At 37.0% G+C, this 19,483-nt stretch overlaps 1 protein-coding gene across 1 annotated transcript in view; it reads left to right on the forward strand.

Moving 5' to 3' along the window:
• Positions 1 to 19,483, forward strand: part of DDX10 (DEAD (Asp-Glu-Ala-Asp) box polypeptide 10) — a 316,840-nt gene that overhangs the window by 24,992 nt on the left and 272,365 nt on the right. Inside the window, exons 7-9 of the mRNA XM_010862850.1 lie at positions 713 to 839; positions 3,999 to 4,161; positions 12,452 to 12,536. Coding sequence (XP_010861152.1) covers positions 713 to 839; positions 3,999 to 4,161; positions 12,452 to 12,536 — 375 coding nt within the window. The remainder of the gene's footprint in view (positions 1 to 712; positions 840 to 3,998; positions 4,162 to 12,451; positions 12,537 to 19,483) is intronic.

Here is a 19,483-nt window from a genome sequence, read left to right on the forward strand (position 1 = left end):
AAAGAGTCGGACACGACTGAATGACTGAACTGAACTGAACTGATGCTGCGGCTACTGCTGCTAAGTCGCTTCAGTCGTGTCCGACTGTGTGCGACCCCATAGATGGCAGCCCACCAGGCTCCTCCATGGGATCTTCCAGGAAGATCCATGGGATTTTCTAGGCAAGAGTACTGGAGTGGGGTGCCATTGCCTTCTCCGAGATAGATATGTATATATCTATATATATTCAAACTTTTTATTTTGTATTGGAGTATAGCCGATTAACAATGTTGTGATAGTTTCAGGTGGATAGCAAAGGGATTCAGCCATACCTATACATGTATCCATTCTCCCCCAAACTCCCCTCCCATCTAGGCTGCCACATAACATTGAGCAGTGTTCCCTATGCTGTACAGTAGGTCCTTGTTGGTTATCCGTTTTAAATGGCAATCCCAAACTACCTAACTATTCCTTTCCCCATTCTTCCCCCTTGGAGATCAGGTATATTTTTGATATTTAATCTGTAAATGATTTTGAGTGTATTTTGGACACAATGCTGTATTCATTTCCTAAGGGGCAATAGAGAAAGTTTTTTTCGGGATATGTATGTATGTGTGTATGAAAGATTTGCTTGGGAGGCATACCATTATTAACATTTGTTTTATTTTTTGGTCTGGATTTCAAAGTTACCAACGTGACATATTTTTAATATTTTCCCTCTTATTTACATAAGCACCCCTGCTACTTTGGAACAGAACTACATAGTTTGTGAGCTGCAGCAAAAAATAAGTGTGCTGTATTCCTTTTTGAGAAGTCACCTGAAGAAGAAAAGTATTGTATTTTTCTCCAGTTGTAAAGAGGTACCTTGTGTTTATTGTTCTTAAGTTATTCTTGTTGAATTATCATGTATAAATTTCAAGTTTCAGTTATAAAATGCTACTTTTCTTTTTTAATAAATGCAGTGCTAAATGTGAAGAGATTTGTAGATAATGAGAATCTTGTGTCTTCATTTTTAAAGAAACCCATGAATGAGACTTCAAGCTCAATAAGGAAAGGCAGAAACTGTTTTCACTTCAGTGTTGTTAGCATCCAGCACAATACTTAGAACATGGTAGTCCTCAATAAATATTGGTAGAACAACAGTTGAATGGCTAGGCTAACTAGAGGTCTTTATGACCTAATGTCTACCTTACCCTCTGTGGATACGCCATTTATTTCCCTGCCTCTTTGTCTTTGTTCATGCTGATCTGCTTATCTCCCTGTGCTCCTCCATCTGGAGGAATGATTACTGTCCTTTAAGGCTAAGCTCAAGCTCAAGTTTTGTGCCTGAAAGTCCTTTTCTGACACTCCCCAACCCTCTTTTGACAATGAATTGCACCTTCCTCTGTCCTTTGGTAGTGTTTTCATTATATCTGCCTTTGTTTATCAGCATTTCTTAAACACTAGTCATGTGCTTGTAAGTAAAGGATTCAGTGATGTATAAGAAAACTTGGTCTTTTCTCTTTAAGAGAATAAACTATGGTTCGTTTTTGTATGTTACTTTTCTTTTACTATATTTTAGATTTCCTGATAACATATAGTTGTTGGTATATAGTAGATTGATTCTAGATTTATAGCTTTTGCAGTAGCTTAGCATGATGAATATGCAGTGAGTTTTCCTCCAGTTGATGGGGAAGATAAGTAGTGTCTGTCTCTATTTTGAGGAAAGCACAGAACTTCATTATTTTTCCATGTAAAGAATGACTTCAGATTTTTTAGGACTTCTTTTAGATTTTTATATTTCCCTAAAGAATGGATATTTTTCATATTTACATACAAGAAAATAATTTTAAGTGTTAATGTTTAAAGTTTTTACTCTGTAATACTCTGCTTTTCTTCTTCACAGTGGAAAAAGTATACTCTGCCCTTTTTTGATCTATATTCTTTCTATACCTCTTCAGTTCTGTGACTTTAAATGCTGTCTGTATTCTAACAATTGCCAAATCCACATCTTAAGCCTTGACTTCTTTCCTGAGCCCCTGACTTGTATATCTATTTGACTTCTAGATATTTCCATTTGGGTAAGCAATTTAAGATTTGCTATTTCTGAGATCTGCTCCCTCCAACTCTTCCCCATCTCATTAAATGATCAAATCTTAAATTCTTGCCTGTCCTTAACTCACATTCAATCTGTTGACAGTTGTTAGTTTTACCACCTCTCGCCACCCCTCTTGCTACTATGCAGTTTAAACCATGCTTAACTTTTTCTTAGGCTCTTGGTTGATCTTCCGTTTCTGTAGTTCCTCCATTTCCATGTGTCCTTTTCTGATATTGGTTGCCTAAGAGTGTATCTGTGGTCTTGTCTGTGGGTTCTTTCTCATCTCTGCTTTCACAGTAGCCTTTTAAAAAACTTTACAAAAGGAAAGGAGGAGTCCCTTATGCCTAGTCGTACTGGTGCATTGTCTTAGGATGAGAGAATCTTCCTAGCACCAGAGTATTATATGAGAAAATGAATAACTAATGCTGGGGTAGCAAGTCAATTTTGTAATTCGGTGGTTTCCCATTCTTCCAACAAAATTTGAAGGAAGACTTAATGGAGTTACTAGCTGATAGATGTGGAGAAGGAAATGACAGCCCACTCCAGTATTCTTGCCTGGAGAATCCTGTGAACGGAGGAGCCTGGTGGGCTGCTGTCCATGGGGTCCCACAGAATCAGACATGACTGAAGTGGCTTAGATGAAATTATTTGTAATATACCATCATGACACATTTTATAGGAACTCAAAAAGTTAAGGTTCCTTCTAGTCCATTTTCTGTATTTTCTGTTAAGAAAAAGATGTTCTTAACACCTATATTAGAGAAATGGGATAAAATGGTGCTGGATTCTGCCTCAGTTTAGCAATCACTAGTATTCATTTGTAAGTATGTAAACTAAAGAAAAATAAAACTAAAGCAATAGCTTCATCTAGTCTCATATATTGAGAGAGATAATTTTATTTTTTAAATTAAATTCTAACAACTCTTTTTTTTGGCCAGCTCTAGGCAATAGCAACCCACTCCAGTACTCTTGCCTGGAAAATCCCATGGACGGAGGAGCCTGGTAGGCTGCAGTCCATGGGGTCGCTAAGAGTCGGACACGACTGAGCGACTTCACTTTCACTTTTCTCTTTCATGCATTGGAGAAGGAAATGGGAACCCACTCCAGTGTTCTTGCCTGGAGAATCCCAGGGACGGGGGAGCCTGGTGGGCTGCCATCTGTGGGGTCACACAGAGTCGGACATGACTGAAGTGACTTAGCAGCAGCAGCAGCAGCATACTAATAATTGTAATAGTAACTGAGTCTGAGAACTTTTAATGCAGCTTTATGGCTACAGAAAGTTAAAATTAAAATATATATACATAGTTTTGTTGTTGAAAGTAATGGATTGTGATAAAGTAATCAATAAGAGACTTTGCATAAAATAAGACAAAATTCTGTGAGGTCAGGAAATAGAAATATGAGTTCAAGGAGGAAAAGAAATGATGTAAAATTTTTCTGTTGAAGAAGAGGTTCTTCACATTTTGTTAGCAATTTTCCTTTTTTAAAGACTGTTCTATAGCAGTCTTAGGTTTGCAGTAAAATTGAGGGGCCCTGCCCCACACATGTGTAGTCTCCCCTATTATTTTTATATATTTTAAAATAACTGGTGGCAGATATCAAATTGTTGTGCTATTTAGAATCTGTTGGATACATTTATGAGAGGTAAGTCTTTACTTTAAAATATATTTAAATTGACCAGATATGACATTCTTTGCAACCACTTAGAAATGTCAGATACTAAACTTAACAGTTTGGGGAGAGCATATTTATTTCAAAATTCTTTTAGGAAAAATAATATGAGCAAAAATGTTTGAAGACCACAGCTCCAGACTACATTTCCTTTTCTCTATTCTGTACTTTAATTAAACGTGTGCTCCATAATGCATTTTTCTGTTCATTTTGTAAGCTTACTTCCTGCTGTTACCCAGAAGTACCAAATAATTTTTCGGTTAACACCTAGGTTCAGTATCTGTACCGAGTGTTCTGCCGGCTGCGTCCTGGTGTTTCCCTCCTCGCCCTGCATGGGCGACAGCAGCAGATGAGAAGAATGGAAGTCTATAACGAATTTGTTCGCAAGAGAGCTGCAGTGCTCTTTGCTACTGATATTGCAGCCAGGGGGCTGGGTAAGAAAACTTCTTTTTAGAAAATTTTCTGTGATCAGGGGCTTATAAAGGGTATATTTTTGTAATTCAAATAGTTTGACTCAAATAATTGGGCTTTCTTATTTTATAAAAGAAAAATAAGTAAATTGACAACTGAGATGACTAAACTAAGGATATGTCAGTGAAAGTTTTTGTAGTAGTTTCACTTTTTGTGCTCTTATTGGCTCATGATAGTAATTGCATCACAGAATCTTAAGGAGCCTGTAGAATCAAAGGAAAGTTAAAAATTTAAAGCTATGAAAAAAAATTGTTTCTATTGGAAACTTGACAAATACTGTTACAAGAAAAATCAATGAAATCCATCTTTTCTCCAAACATTTTACTTTTTAAGATCACTACATTTAATGTGTTTAAACTTTGAAAAAGCCACTATAATATTATACAACTGATGGCTTTGTGGGAGTGGGATGGGCTATGGAAGTAATTACAGAGGAAAACTAGAGGTAAGAAAAAGGATGAAGAGAAATAAGTGGTAATTTGAATTCTTCTATCAATCTTATTGCATTAATTATTGTGGCAGATTTGAAACATGTATGAAGGAATTGAGCCTAAAGTACCCTTGTTGTACATAGTACCCAGTTTGAGTGGTTATCTTTTTCTTGATCTCCCTTAGTGCTTGTGTCCTGTCACTCTGGGAATGTTTTAAAGTATATCTCAGTCATTGTATTAGTCCATTCGAATGTGACAGGCAACAGTAGTCAAGTATGCATATTTTTTAGAGATCTCTAGGCTGTTTCTCAGCCCCAATTACTCATTCCGACTACCCTCTCCTACTCCCTAATCCCTCATTACTGTTTTGAATGTGTAGTTTTGAAACATAGATAGCATATTGAAAAGCAGAGACATTACTTTACCAACAAAGGTCCGTCTAGTCAAGGCTATGGTTTTTCCAGTGGTCATGTATGGATGAGAGAGTTGGACTGTGAAGAAAGCTGAGTGCCAAAGAATTGATGCTTTTGAACTGTGATGTTGGAGGACACTCTTGAGAGTCCCTTGGACTGCAAGGAGACCCAACCAGTCCATTCTAGAGGAGATCAGCCCTGGGTGTTCTTTGGAAGGAATGATGCTAAAGCTGAAACTCCAGTACTTTAGCCACCTCATGCGAAGAGTTGACTCATTGGAAAAGACTGATGCTGGGAGGGAGTAGGGGCAGGAGGAAAAGGGGGTGACAGAGGATGAGATGGCTGGATGGCATCACTGACTCGGTGGACGTGAGTTTGAGTGAACTCCGGGAGTTGGTGATAGACAGGCCTGGCGTGCTGCGATTCATGGGGTCGCAAAGAGTCGGACACGACTGAGCGACTGAACTGAACTGACTTGTATTACACTCTGATTCTACCTGACCCTCCTGATTTTTGAACCTTAAATAGTTTAGCTCCATGTAAGCAATTATATTGCACATGTAATATATATTCTGTATATATCACAGTGAACAGATATAACTATTTTGTTATATTTTCCTTGCAGTTTGTTAAATAAACCAACTATTTACTAGATGTAGTTGGAATTCTTTTTGTCCCCTTTCCCAGTCTTTGAATGAAGGCTGTTTACCTCTTGTCTGTGATAGAATTCAGGAGGTCTGTGAACTTAGATGGAGAAAAAAATTATATATATATATATTTACTAACCTTTAACTGAATTTAATATTTTCTTCAATTATAGATGGAAGCACTGAATTGTTGTGTTAGTACCTGTAGCCTTGTCATCAGTTGAAATCGTGTTGTTGCTCAGTTGCGTCTGACTCTTTGTGATCCATAGACTGCAGCACAACATGCTTCTCTGCCCTTCACTATCTCCCATAGTTTTCTCAAAATCAGGTCCATTGAGTCGATGATGCCATCCAAACATCTCATCCTCTGTCGTCCCCTTCTCTTCCTGCCCTCAGTCTTTCCCAGCTTCAGGGTCTTTTCCAGTGAGTCAGCTCTTAACATCAGGTGGCCAAAATATTGGGGCTTCAGCTTCTGTATCGGTCCTTCCAGTGAAAATTCAGGGTTGATTTCCTTTAGGATTGACTGGATTCAGTCCTAGAATTGAATCATATCCTTTAGGATTTGATCTCTTTGCAGTCCTGGGGACTCTCAAGAGTCTTCTCCAGCACCACAGTTCGAAAGCATCAATTCTTTGGTGCTCAGCCTTCTTTATGGTCCAACTCTCACATCTATATGATTATTGCAAAAACCATAGCTTTGACTATATGTACCTTTGTTGGCAAAGTGACGTCTCTGCTTTTTAATACACTGTCTAGGTTTGTCATAGCTGTTCTTTCAAGGAGCAGGCGTCTTTTAATTTCATGGCTGCATCACCATCTGCAGTGATATGGGAGCCCAAGAAAATAAAGTCTATCACTGTTTGCATTATTTCCCCATCTATTTGCCATGAAGTGATGGGATCGGATGCCATGATCTGAGTTTTTTGAATGTTGAATTTTAAGCCAGGTTTTTCACTCTCCTCTTTCACCTTCATCACGAGGCTCTTTAGTTCCTCTTTGCTTTCTGCCATTAGGGTGGTGTCATCTGCATATCTGAGGTTATTGACATTTCTCCTGGCAATCTTTATTTCAGCTTGTGATTCATCCAGCCTGGCATTTTGTGTGATGTACACTGCATAAAAGTTAAACAGGCAGAGTGACAATATACAGTCTTGATGTATTCCTTTTCCTATTTTGAACCAGTTCCTTGTTCCATGTCCAGTTCTAACTGTTACTTCTTGACCTGGAATTCCATCAACTCCACTAGCTTTGTTCGTAGTAATGCTTCCTAAGGCCTCTTGACTTTATACACTAGGATGTCTGGCTCTAGGTGAGTGACCACACCAGCATGGTTGTCTGCGTCACTAAGACCATTTTTGTACAGTTCTGTGTATTCTTGCCACCTCTTTTTAATCTCTTCTACTTCTGTTACGTCCTTAGCATTTCTGTCCTTTATTGTGCCTTTTTTTGCATTAAATATTCCCTTGGTATCTGTAATATGTCTTGAAGAGATCTCTGGTCTTTCTCATAGATATTTTCATTTTATATTGTAGTTTCTGTAGATATCTTGCATGATCGTTTATACTTAATACAATTTTGATATTATGGTGGTCGATACATAAGTAAGTTGTGTTATTTAATATGTCAGTGAATAAGCATATATATTGCTATATAAACAATTCAATAGAATGTTTATTTCATTATAATTATTTTCTCTTATAATCCTGTATGTTTTACTTTATGCACTTAAAAATACTCTGAAAAGGGTTTTGTAGATTTTAACTATGGCACAAAAAATGTCAAGAAACTCTTTTTTAATTTTAAAAAGCTTATATGATTGTATTCATGAGCGATATATAGTATTATCTTAGGTTTTTATGAAGTTTTATAAAACAATATTGTATATCCTAGTTTATGACTTGTTTTTCAATCTTTCCATGTTGATGTGTAAATTTCCAGTGTATTTGTGTCATGTGTCTCATGGCATAGCCAGGAATATCTTTAGAGTATACCAGTATCTTTTTTAAACTTTATATTTTATTCTTAATTTTTTCCCAGTTCTATTTCTTAAAGAATAATATGGGTAAAAATGAGTTATGAGACATAGTAGTCCCTGCTTTACCCACTCCTCACTCTCCAGAAGCAATTATTCCTCTTAGTATTAAGCTTCATATTTCTAAGTAGTTTTCTTTTTTAATTCAAATTTATTATGGCTTTAAGGAAATATTTGATTAGGCATCCAAGCTTTTGCTAAACCATAACATTTTAAAAATTATTCCTTTTGAAGTATTGTTCAAAGCTGTATACACTTTATAAAAAGATAATGAGAGGAACAGTTCACTATTTTATGTATTCACACACAGTGAGGAGGAAATGATACTGAATCAAACTCCCAAACCCAAATAGCTGGATAGCTCAGTTAAATATTTTAAAGCTGATTTGTGTGTGTGCGTGTACAATTTTTAGTTACTACCAGAGCATCTAAAACTGATCTGAAAGCTAACTGTTGTCCAAAACTCTTCAAATTCTTCAAATCCCGTAATTCCATTTCTTCCCTTTCTCAAATCAAAAGATTCAAACATACATAATTGAAGAACTGGTATGATCATTTTTCTCTTTAACAGTAATATCTACTTCTGGATCACCTACTTAGCTGATCAGTTAGATTTACAGCTAACTGTCAGGTAGAATCTGGCTTCCTCCCAAAGCAGCTGTGATGAACTCCCTGAACACTGTTTTAGACAGGTGGACCTTGAGGGGTTCACTCCGGAAATCAGAAACATTTGAGGTCTTTTCCAAACATTGCACAAGGTCTGGCTTTAGAGAGGCCTCTTGAAGGTACAGCCACAGTTGCAGAGTTCATGATGCTCAAACATGCTGCTCTAGTCCACCAGAGATCTGTGCAGAAGATAATCAGAGAAGAATTTTCCAGGAAATGTTTTAAGACCCAATTCAAACCCAAGATCTGGGTTTAGTCTCTGATGAAAAAGATGTCACCCAAACCTTTATTTTTCACTCCTGATTCTGTGAAAAGGAAAACCAACTTTAGTGTCTGTCCCACCTAGGTCCCTCCTGCTTGAAGCTCAGGGCTTTTTCAGAAGATGTAAGTATTTCGATTCTGTTTTTGAGGAACCGGTGGGGTTTCTTTTCTCTGGAAATGGTTCTTGCTCCCCCTAGAATGTGTAACATTTCATTAATCTTCACAGCAGTCCTCTGGGGAGGGCAGGACAGGTGAACTCTCTTCATTTCAATGACCAGACGATTAGCAGACGACTTGCTGAGTGGCTTGCTACAAGCAAGGCTCTGATGCCAGAACCGAGTGCTCGGAGTCCAGCACTTCCATGTTTTTAAGCAAAGGCATCAAAAAGGGGTGTGACTGCTAATTTACTAACAAATCTATTGATTTGAACAGATGAAATCCACACATGAGTTATTCCCCTTGTATTAATCTAGACCAAAATCAAGAGTTGACTTGCAAATAAATTGTGGCCACAAATTTGCCCTTCATTTGTTGTAGACTAGACAAACACCTAATTGGCCCTCACTAGAAAACTTTTTTTTTTTGATGGGCAAGAGAAATGAACTTAAAAATCCATAGCTGCCATGAGAGTGACCTAAGAGAGAAAGCTGATAGAATCAAATAAGCCCTGGGGGAGGAGAGAAAAAAAAGAGTTCTCCAGGGGAGGGAAAAAAAAAGAATTCCCCAGGAAGTTACAAGGAAATGTATATTAATAACTTATTATCTTGAATATTTTAAACCTAAAAATGAAACAAGCATATCATTTATGTTTTCCTATATGGCATGTACATGTAAATGACTATACTAATTAAACTAAGATTGTATGATTAAGGAGACTTACAATTATAATATACTTAATTCCTCTTTATAATTACTGCTTTAAATCTAGCAAAAGAGATTCATCATCCTCTACTTTCACCTGGGGTTTAAAAGTAACTTTTAGAGGCTCGGGGGTCGAGACCTCCCCGCCTTCTTGGGGAGGATGCGTGGCACTGGCCTCCTCAGGGTCTGTTTCACTGAGTGCCTCGGGGTAGAGCTCACTGATGGGGCCTAGAGCCTCACCCCTGGCAATGATGTCCACCCCCATCTCCCTGACCTCTTCTGGACCCTCAGCCACTGACCGAGCAGTGGCTGAGGGTCCAGAAGAAGTTTAAGTAGTTTTCTTATATTAATGATTGAGTTAAAATTTGTTCAGGTTTGTGTTTTCCTTTCTGTTTTCTCAAATGTTCCAGCAGATGTCACCTGTTTAGTTTCCTAACAGTTCAAACATAGTCTGTTTCTTTTTCCCTGGGGACCTTCCCATTGCAGCCTTTTGTCTCCAGCTCTAATCTGAACTGGTTGCTCTGTAAGCTTGATGCACATGATACTTTCTTTCCAGGTATCTCTCTTCCTTTTTTTTGATTTATTAATAATACTGTTATTTTTTAAATGAAAACTCATCCTTTAATAGCTTCCTAAGTAAGAGTGTATGGGAGGTACATTTTTTGAATTATTACATGTGTTATGATGTCTTATTCTTAAATGACAATTGACTGAGAATTGAAATCTAGTTTGAAACAATTTTCTCTTAGAACTTTGCAGATAGTGCTCCATTATCTTATAGTAGTCAATATTATGTTGACAAGACCTTTGCCTTTCTGATTTTGTTTTTTTGTAGCCTCTTTTTCTTATTCTGGCTTATTCTTAGGGTTTTCTTTTTATCTACAGAGTCCTGAAATTTTATGATAATGTGCTTTAGTGTGAGGTCCCATTTGGTGTATAGACGTTCAATATGTTTTTTCAATCTAGACCAGCACTATTCAATAGAATTTTCTATGATCATTGAAATGTTCTGTGCTTATACTAATACTGTAGATACTAGCTAAACATGATAGTTATCCACTTGAAATGTGTCCAGTGCAATGAGGAAAGAATTATTTTATTAAATTTTAATTTAAACTTGATTAAAGTTTCTGTATTGAGCAGCACATGATAGAGACTCATGTCTTTCCTTTGCAAGAAATATGCTTCTGAATTCCTCTTTGGTGATTTGGTTAAATAAAGTTTCAGTATTTATTTTCACTATGTAATTATTGCTTACTAACGGGGAATTTGTGTACTTTGATTGTTTCCTTTCTCATATCTTTTTTATAGTATTTTTCCCCTTCCCTCTTATTTACTCTTTCTGGAAGAATATTTGACCTCTAGATTTTCTGTTTCTTCTGTTGCCATCTTATTGTCTCTCTCTTGTTATTTCTGGGAGATTCCTTGATTTTATATTTCAACTTTTCTGATTAAAATTTTAGTTAAGTACCAAGTGTTTCTTTTTTATAGTCTCTTATTCTCATCTGACGGATGCAGTGTTTTATTTCTCTGAAGGTAGTGGGTTAAAGTTCTCTTCACATTGTTTCTGCTTCTGCTGGTTTCATTTTTACTCCTCCGTCTTTTTCACTTTTGAGACTTTTCATAATTGTCCTCAGTTGGATGTATTTTATTACATTTAGCAGTGAAACATCAGAAAAGATTATTTGAAGTGATTAGTGTGTGGATGATGGTTGTTGACTAATGGCCTTCATTGCAAGGAGATTTTGGATGGAGTCAGTCATCTTGTGGAGGACTCAAGACGTCAAACTCTATTCAGTATTTTTTGAACATTGAGTCTCTCCAGATAAGAATTTGTCACTTTCATGAGTAGAGGATTAAGCTTGCTACTGGCTCTGTGGAAGCCTGGCTATAGACATAGAGGGCTCCAACTCAGGCTTACACTCAGTACCCTGTTTTCAAGGGCTCTGGTGCCTCTTTCTTCTACTCTCTCTGGTGTCTTGGTTTGAGGCCTTTACAGCTTTTCTTCAGGAGACCCAGTGTACAGGACCAGGAGGGGACCTGCGGGTCTGAGTGTTGCTTTCAGCCTGTCTTCCTGTTTATAGCCCTGAAACATGCCCTTGCCTTCTGGGGTACTTTGTACTTCAAGCCCCAAGAGGAGACTTGTTTTAAATACCTTTTCTCTTATTTCCATTGGGTTTTGCCCATTTAAATAGATTCACTCCTTTTGAATAGCTTATATAACTTCAGTGATAGTTTGATAGTTTTTATACTTTCAGGTACCCGTAGGTACCATTATCTTCACAAGTCTTTTCTTTGTTTTTTTTTTTTTTCTTTTTCCTCCCTCCTCCCCTCCCTTCTTCCTTTCCTCCTGCCTCCCTCAGCTTTTTTGTCTGTGATAGAAATTGTTCTGAAATCCTTACAACAGAATCCATAAATGACTAAAGGTAGTTCTCTTAAATTGTTGAGACCAGGATCTCTGGAAATGAATGGAAACTTTTGCAACCAGGAATACATATGAAATAATTACTGCTAGGAAATGGGTAGAGGGATTTAAAAAGACATCTTTAGAAGATGGAAATAGCAGGAAAAGTAAATTTTCATTGAAATTTATAAATCAGTTTCATAGTTCACTGGGAGCTGATGAGAAGTGATTCTTTTAGGTTATTAACTATCCGAGTATTTCATTATTTTGTGTGACACAAAGCAATGTCTCCTCTATCAGATATAAAATAATCTTCACATTCAAACACTGTCATTAATTTTAGTTCAGTTGATGAAAAAAGAGAAGTGTTTATTATCTCTTGGTTCGTGCAATTAATTTTGTTTTTAATAGTGTTCACAGATGATATCTATCAGTTTGATGTGATGGGAAGCCCTGGCAAGCATTATTATAAAATAAAAATAGTACAACAGGGCAGATCTTAGAACTGCTTTTTCAACTTGATGTTCTTTCTACACAGATTTCCCGGCTGTAAATTGGGTTCTTCAGTTTGATTGCCCAGAAGATGCCAACACATATATTCACAGAGCGGGTAGAACTGCCAGGTAGGTGTGCTGGCCTGTGTCTTTGCTTTTGGTTTTACCTAAGTAAAAAAAAAACTTGCTTTCTTAATTGTATACAAATAAAGAATGGAGGAATTCAGGTGAGTGCTGATCTGACATTTTTGTGATGTAGGTTGCTAGCACGTAGACAGCTCTTACACATCTCTTGGCTGAGACTTGATGATGAGGGCTGAGAAGAATCCATGAAAACTTATTTTAATGTTTTGTTCTAACTTTCTTCCCTTACTAAGCTTTTCATTAGAATTACTCACTGAGCATCATCTTTTTAATGAGTTATAAGCCTATTTATTCAGTCTTTGTTTTCAGATGACAAAACTTGAATGTTTTGAGCAGTTAAACATTTTGTTTGAAAATCTGTAGAGCCAGAATTTGAACCCAAGCAATCTCCTAAAGTTTAGATCTGTGCTCTTACTTCTCTGGTACAGGTTCTAATAAGCAAGAAGGTGGTTTTGAATAATAGGTTGCTCTTTTCCTTTTTTTGTGTGGGAATTACAGGCATTGCTGGGGACCACTCCCAAATATGCTCTTTTCACCACCCCCACACACGCCCTCACCCAGTAAATTACCCTGTGTGGGCTCACAAATGTAGGGAAACTCTCTGGAAAAGAATATAGCAAAGTCAGTTATTTGGGGATTAAGGGCATAGAAAGGTATATGAATAAATCAAAAGGATAGCATGTTATGTCATTAATATTGAGGTTTCAGTAAAGTTGGGAGATGTGTGCTGTAGGTAGAATTATAAATAATATATAAATGTTTCTGGGTAGTATTTGGTGGTGTGGTGGTTTAATTGCTAAGTCATGTCCAACTCTTGCGACCCCATAGATTGTAGCCCACCAGGCTCTTCTGTCCATGGGATTTTCCAGGCAAGAATGCTGGAGTGGATTGCCATTTCCTTCTCCAGGGGATCTTCCTAACCCAGGGATCAAACCCGGGTTGGGTCTCCTGCATTGCAAGGCAAGTGTCCTGCATTGCAAGCGGTCTTCTGCATTGCACATGGTCTCTTTACTGACGGTTTGGTAGTACTTAGAGTTCTTCCTTTTACCTCAGTAATTTTATATCCAGAAATTGATCTTAAGAAAATAAAGTTTCTATACGGATGTTCATCTTACTGACATTCCCAATAAGAATTGGGAATAACCAATTAAGTGTTAGACCTAAGATCACTAAACATATGGCAGAAACAGAACTAGAACTCAGGTTCTTTTGACCCCACATTTCATTCTTTTTTCACTAAGTAACCATGTATGAAAGACCAGCCATGTGTGAGGTACTGGATTAGGCCTGGTGTGAGCTTCTGCACAAATACAAGGTATAGTGTGCATTCCATTAAGGAAGTTTGTTACCTTAAAACAAACCTTAAAACAGTCTATAGTACAGGCATATACAGTGTTAGAGGTATTGACAGAAGTTTTGTGGCGCTCCAGAGGAAGTAGAGAAGGAAAACTTCACTGAGGAGAAACAGCTGGGTTCAGTCTTGATTGGCAGATACAAGTTCTTGGGAGGCAACTTGATAGAAGATATTTCTTTCTCTATTAACTAACATGTATCTCTCTGTATTTTAACTCAGACTCAAATACCATCTAATCTTGATAATTTTTTTGAAGGTGGGACTGTTAGAAAATTCAAAAATTCTACATGTCCATATTCTAAAATGTGATTCTTCCCCTATGCATCTCCAAACACTGAGCCCCTAGTCTGTAATTAAATATTGTTCCCTAAACTTAATGAGTGGTCTGTGTGCTGTGCAGTATTGCAGCCCCTTGCAACCTGTGACTTTTTAAATTTAAATTTAGTAAAATTGAAGCAAAAATTCAGTTTCTCATTCACACTAGTTACATTTAAACTGCTTATAAACACATGTAGTTAGTACCATATTGAACAGAGCAGGTATAGAACCTTTTTATCATTGTGGAAAGTTCTATCAACTGTTACTGGTATATGTTTAAAATATGTTTTGTTTAAAATTGTTGAACCAAAGAACCATAGGTTCATATAATAAAACCATAAAATAGACATTAGAACTGAGAGTAATCTAGATTTACTCACTCATTTATTCTATATGGATTTAACAGATTCATATTAATTGCCAGGCATTGTACCTAGTAGGCAATATAATGAGCAAAACAGACACGATTCTGACATCTTTCATCTTGAAACCTAGAGGGAATACAAACAGTAAAATATGTAATTTCAGTAGAATGTGATTCATTATTTGCTTCTATCTCTAATTTTGTTGCAGTCATGAGAGCAAATGACAACTCTCTTGGGTTTAAATGTACAAAGAGAAGTAGACGTTTTTGTCTACTGAGAGGTTATAATCTTTCTGAGTCACTAATGAAAGTTTTCTTTCAGGGAATTCTGTAAGATTTTTAGGTGTGAGCTTATTGACAGACATTTTTACCTCACTTAGATTCAAATATGAGATTCTTTAAATGTGATTACATTTTGTTTTTTAAAAATTTGGAAACAACCTAAATAGTAATCACAATAAGGTTGTAATTGGTTATAATTAACCACAAATTGGTTGTGATTAACTGTCTCTTTTGTTTTGCATTTTCTTTCATCAGAACTGCATGAGTATTTATAATGCGGATGTCAATGACACATTTTTGGTTAATGATGGAAGAGACATCAACTGTTGGCTTAAATGGACCAGTTATTTCTGATTTTTAAAACACTAACTTCAGTTTAATGAGTTCCCAGGGATGTCAGGATCCTTAAGACCCAAGATTAAATCCTCATCTAAGAAAGTCCATCATTTGCCAGCAGGCTTGCTCTTCTACCTGTCCTGTACCCATTTCAACCAGTGGACTAAAATTTGAAAGCGTCCTCTATCCTTTGCTCATCTAGGAAGTCTCTTTGGAGTTAGTTCTCTTAAAATTTTCTTTGTATTCACTGTTTGCATCCTACTCCAGTATTCATGCCTAGAGAATCCCATGGGCAGAGGAGCCTGGTAGGCTACAGTCCAAAGGGTTGCAGAGTCAGACATGACTGAGTGACTGAGCATGCATGCACTCACCATTTTTGGATGATTTTAAAGGGAAAAATTTTTTTGTTTGTGTTTGGTGAGTTTTTTTGTTTCAGCTGAAGTGGAAGTTTTTCCTGTTCTATACCTTAACAAGATGTAGAGTTCCTCCTTCCTATTTTATTTTCTAATTTTCTTGAACTGTTTTTTTAAATTAATTAATTTATTTTAAATGGAGGCTAATTACTTTACAATATTGTGGTGGTTTTTGCCATACGTTGACATGAATCAGCCATGGGTGTACATGTGTCCCCCCATCCTGAACCCCCCTCCCACCTCCCTCCACACCCCATCCCTCCGGGTTGTCTCAGAGCACCAGCTTTGGGTGCCCTGCTTCATGCATTGAGTTTGCACTGGTCATAAGTTTTACGGATGGTAATAAATATGTTTCAATGCTGTTCTCTCATATTGTCCCACCCTTGCCTTCTCCCACATAGTGCAAAAGTCTGTTCTTTACATCTGTGTCTCTTTTACTGTCTTGCATATAGGGTTGTCATTACTGTCTTTCTAAATTCCATATATATGCATTAGTATACCGTATTGGTGTTTTTCTTTCTGGCTTACTGCACTCTGTATAATGGGCTCCAGTTTCATCCACCTCATTAGAACTGACTCAAATGTGTTCTTTTTTTATAGCTGAGTAGTACTCCATTGTGTATATGTACCACAGCTTCCTTATCCATTCATCTGCTGCAGGACATCTAGGTTGCTTCCATGTCCTAGCTGTTGTATAATTTTCATGAGCTGTTTTAATGTTTAAACATTTTTCAGTTGATTCAAATTTACCCTGTGGGCTGAAGGAGAGGAGAGAATAATATAATAGTGAAATATAAAACTACTTAACAATAAGATTGTACTGCTGCTAAGTCACTTCAGTCGTGTCCGACTCTGTGCGACCTCATAGACGGCAGCCCACCAGGCTTCCCCATCCCTGGGATTCTCCAGGCAAGAACACTGGAGTGAGTTGCCATTTCCTTCTCCAATGGGTGAAAGTGAAAAGTGAAAGTGATTGTACTAGAGGATGCAAAAGTAAATCTTTTTATTGTAATTAATTATATAATTTGAGCAAGTAATAGAGTTAGAACTAGGCTTTGTGTATGATTTCATTGTGCATTCAGACTGATTTGCCTTTAGACCGTTAACCTTTTGTTTTCTAGTTGGATCTAAGTAAATGGGACATGGGTAGACCAGCAACTTTGTTTTCCATTTTATAAGAAGGTACCTGGTGCAGAAGTGGTCTTTGTGTTGGGTACATTTTTGGATTATCTTTTGTAGTGAGTTATTTAGAGAAATCATTAGTAGTGGCTAATGGAATTAATATTTCACCACTGTTTAATTCACCTCAGTGAATATGTAGCATGTATGAATTTTTACATGTACCCATGTGCATATTTGCATTTTGTGGCCCTGTGGGCCTCTGGATAGGTGGATATAATCTCTCACTACTGTATTGGACAAGGCCAGAGAGACTTTTTAGATGTGTCAGTGGTGTGGGCATGAACAGGGTAAACTGATTGCTTTGTAGAATACATTTAGCAGAGTTTTAAAATTATCCATCCTGTATGAAGATTATTGGATATCTCAGTATATCAGAAAAAGATCCAAGAAGGGGAGATATTTCAGGGTGCTTGTGTTCCTGGAGAGTTGTTAAAAATCTTTCATAGTTGAACATGCCATGGTGAGCATTAAATTGGTTTTAACTGTGGAGATGAAGAGGTAGTACAACATCACAATGATTGTGTTTGCAGAGAGAATATCAATTTGAAAAACTATTGTAATGCAGTTTCTGTTATGGCCATTAATTTTGAAAGCACAAGCCTGTTTGACCCTTTGTAACCAATTAAAAATATTTTTAGTTGATTGTTTTAGATGTATAGTTAGTGGAGAAGTTCAGCATAAATGCTTATTTTCCCTTAGGCAGTCTAATAAAAAAAGATAACCAAACTGCAAACAGTTAAAAGTTGTTGTTAATGGACTTAGAGATAATTAGAAAGTTTCATGGGCCATCAGACTGGATAATTGAATTGAATAAAGGCTAAATTAAAATTTGAAACTAATTAAAATCCTGTGTATATGCTGTAATTAAACTTAGGTTGCCATATAGTGCTTGCTTTTGAAAGTGAACTATAATATATGAAAACAGGTAAATGCATTCACTGTGGCAAAATAGCTTCAGTTTGGGGGAATCCTTTTTTTCCCTTTCTGTATTTTAGCTAAAAATAAACGGTGATTTAGGTACTTGCTGCCTTAAGTGCTTTTTCTGTTTTAATTTATTCACCTATTTAAAATTCTTTTGATCTTTAGCAATTTAGAGAGATTTCTATTTTTCTTAACTGTCCACACCCCTTTTAACAAAATGGTTTCATTTAGAGGCAAGAGAGGCAAGGAAATGAACACAGTTTTATAAAGCTCTGTCCTGCGATACATTCTACCACTTAAAAGCAAATGTCTTTAGGGCTTGTAGGTTTTGGTACTCATAAAACAAAGATCTTCTCTTTCTTATAAAAATTCTCAGTTGAAAATAAAAAGATTTGGGAATGAAAATCATTACACATCAAATACTCCTTTTTTAAACTGCTTTTTGGAAAGTAGGGGTCTGTGGGTGGAAGATGGGAATTTATATACATGTAACTGTATATATAAACAGTTTAGAATTTGTAGGTAGAAGATACTGTTTGGTTTTTCAGAGTAGTGGTAAAATTCCAGCAATATTTCAACTGAGCCATACTTGTCTGGCTGTGTCTAGTGAACCTCAGATTTTATTTGTGGGAGAGTTAGGTAGCAAAATGTGGCTCCAGTAGGGGGCAGCAGAGGCTAGTTCTTTGCATTGCATACTCAGCTACAGCAAATACGAAGATGGGAAGTAGTTAAAATTTCTAATGTGATAACTGGTGAAGAGTTCATGGTTTATTTGTGGAAAATACTAGTACTTTATGGAATAGATAACGAGAATTTTTTAAATAGTTTTTTAAATTGGTTTGTAAATTGAAATAATAAAAGTGAAAAGAAATTTCCATGAGCATTAATTTATTGAAGCATACTGCATTTGTCTTAGAAATAATCTTTGCTAGTGAAACTTCGTTGGAGAAGGCAGTGGCAACCCACTCCAGTACTCTTGCCTGGAAAATCCCAGGGACAGATCCTAGTGGGCTGCCGTTTGTGGGGTCGTACAGAGCCGGACACGACTGAAGTGACTTAGCAGCAGCAGTGAAAATTCCTACTGCTTTGATTCCTCCCTTGACTGAAGATCCTAACTTTAGACCACTCCTCCTAGAGACTGGTATTTCCTCAAATGGACTTTTGCCTTTTTTGTTGTCATCTACAATTTAAAGCTTTAAAAAAGGGGAAGACAAATCCTTTATTTTGCATCAGAAAGCATTGAGCTGGGTTAGGCTGTGACCACTATAGCTATAAAGGTAGATAAGGGGGCTGATATTTCTTGTTGTTGTTGTTTACTCACTCATCCTGTCCAACTCTTTTTGACCCCATGGACTGCAGCATGCCAGGTTTCACTGTCCTTCACCATCTTGCAGAGCTTGCTCAAACTTATGTCCATTGAGTCAGTGATGCCATCCAACCATGTCATACTTTGTCATCCCCTCCTGCTCAATCTTTCCCAGCATCAGGGTCTTTTCCAATGAGTCAGTTCTTCGCATCAGGTGGCCAAAATACTGGAGCTTCAGTTTCAGCATCAGTCCTTCTAATGAATATTCAGAATTGATTTCCTTTAGGATTGACTGGTTTGCTCTCCTTGCAGTCCAAGGGACTCTCAAGAGTTTTTCCCAACATTACAGTTTGAAACCATCAATTCTTTGGTGCTCAGCCTTCTTTATGGTCCAACTGTCACATCCATACATGACTACTGGGAAAAGCATAGCTTAGACTAGACAGACCTTTGTTG

Source organism: Bison bison, unplaced genomic scaffold (genome assembly GCF_000754665.1).
Source record: "Bison bison bison isolate TAMUID 2011002044 unplaced genomic scaffold, Bison_UMD1.0 scf7180017864485, whole genome shotgun sequence".
NCBI classification, from domain to species: Eukaryota; Metazoa; Chordata; class Mammalia; order Artiodactyla; family Bovidae; genus Bison; species Bison bison.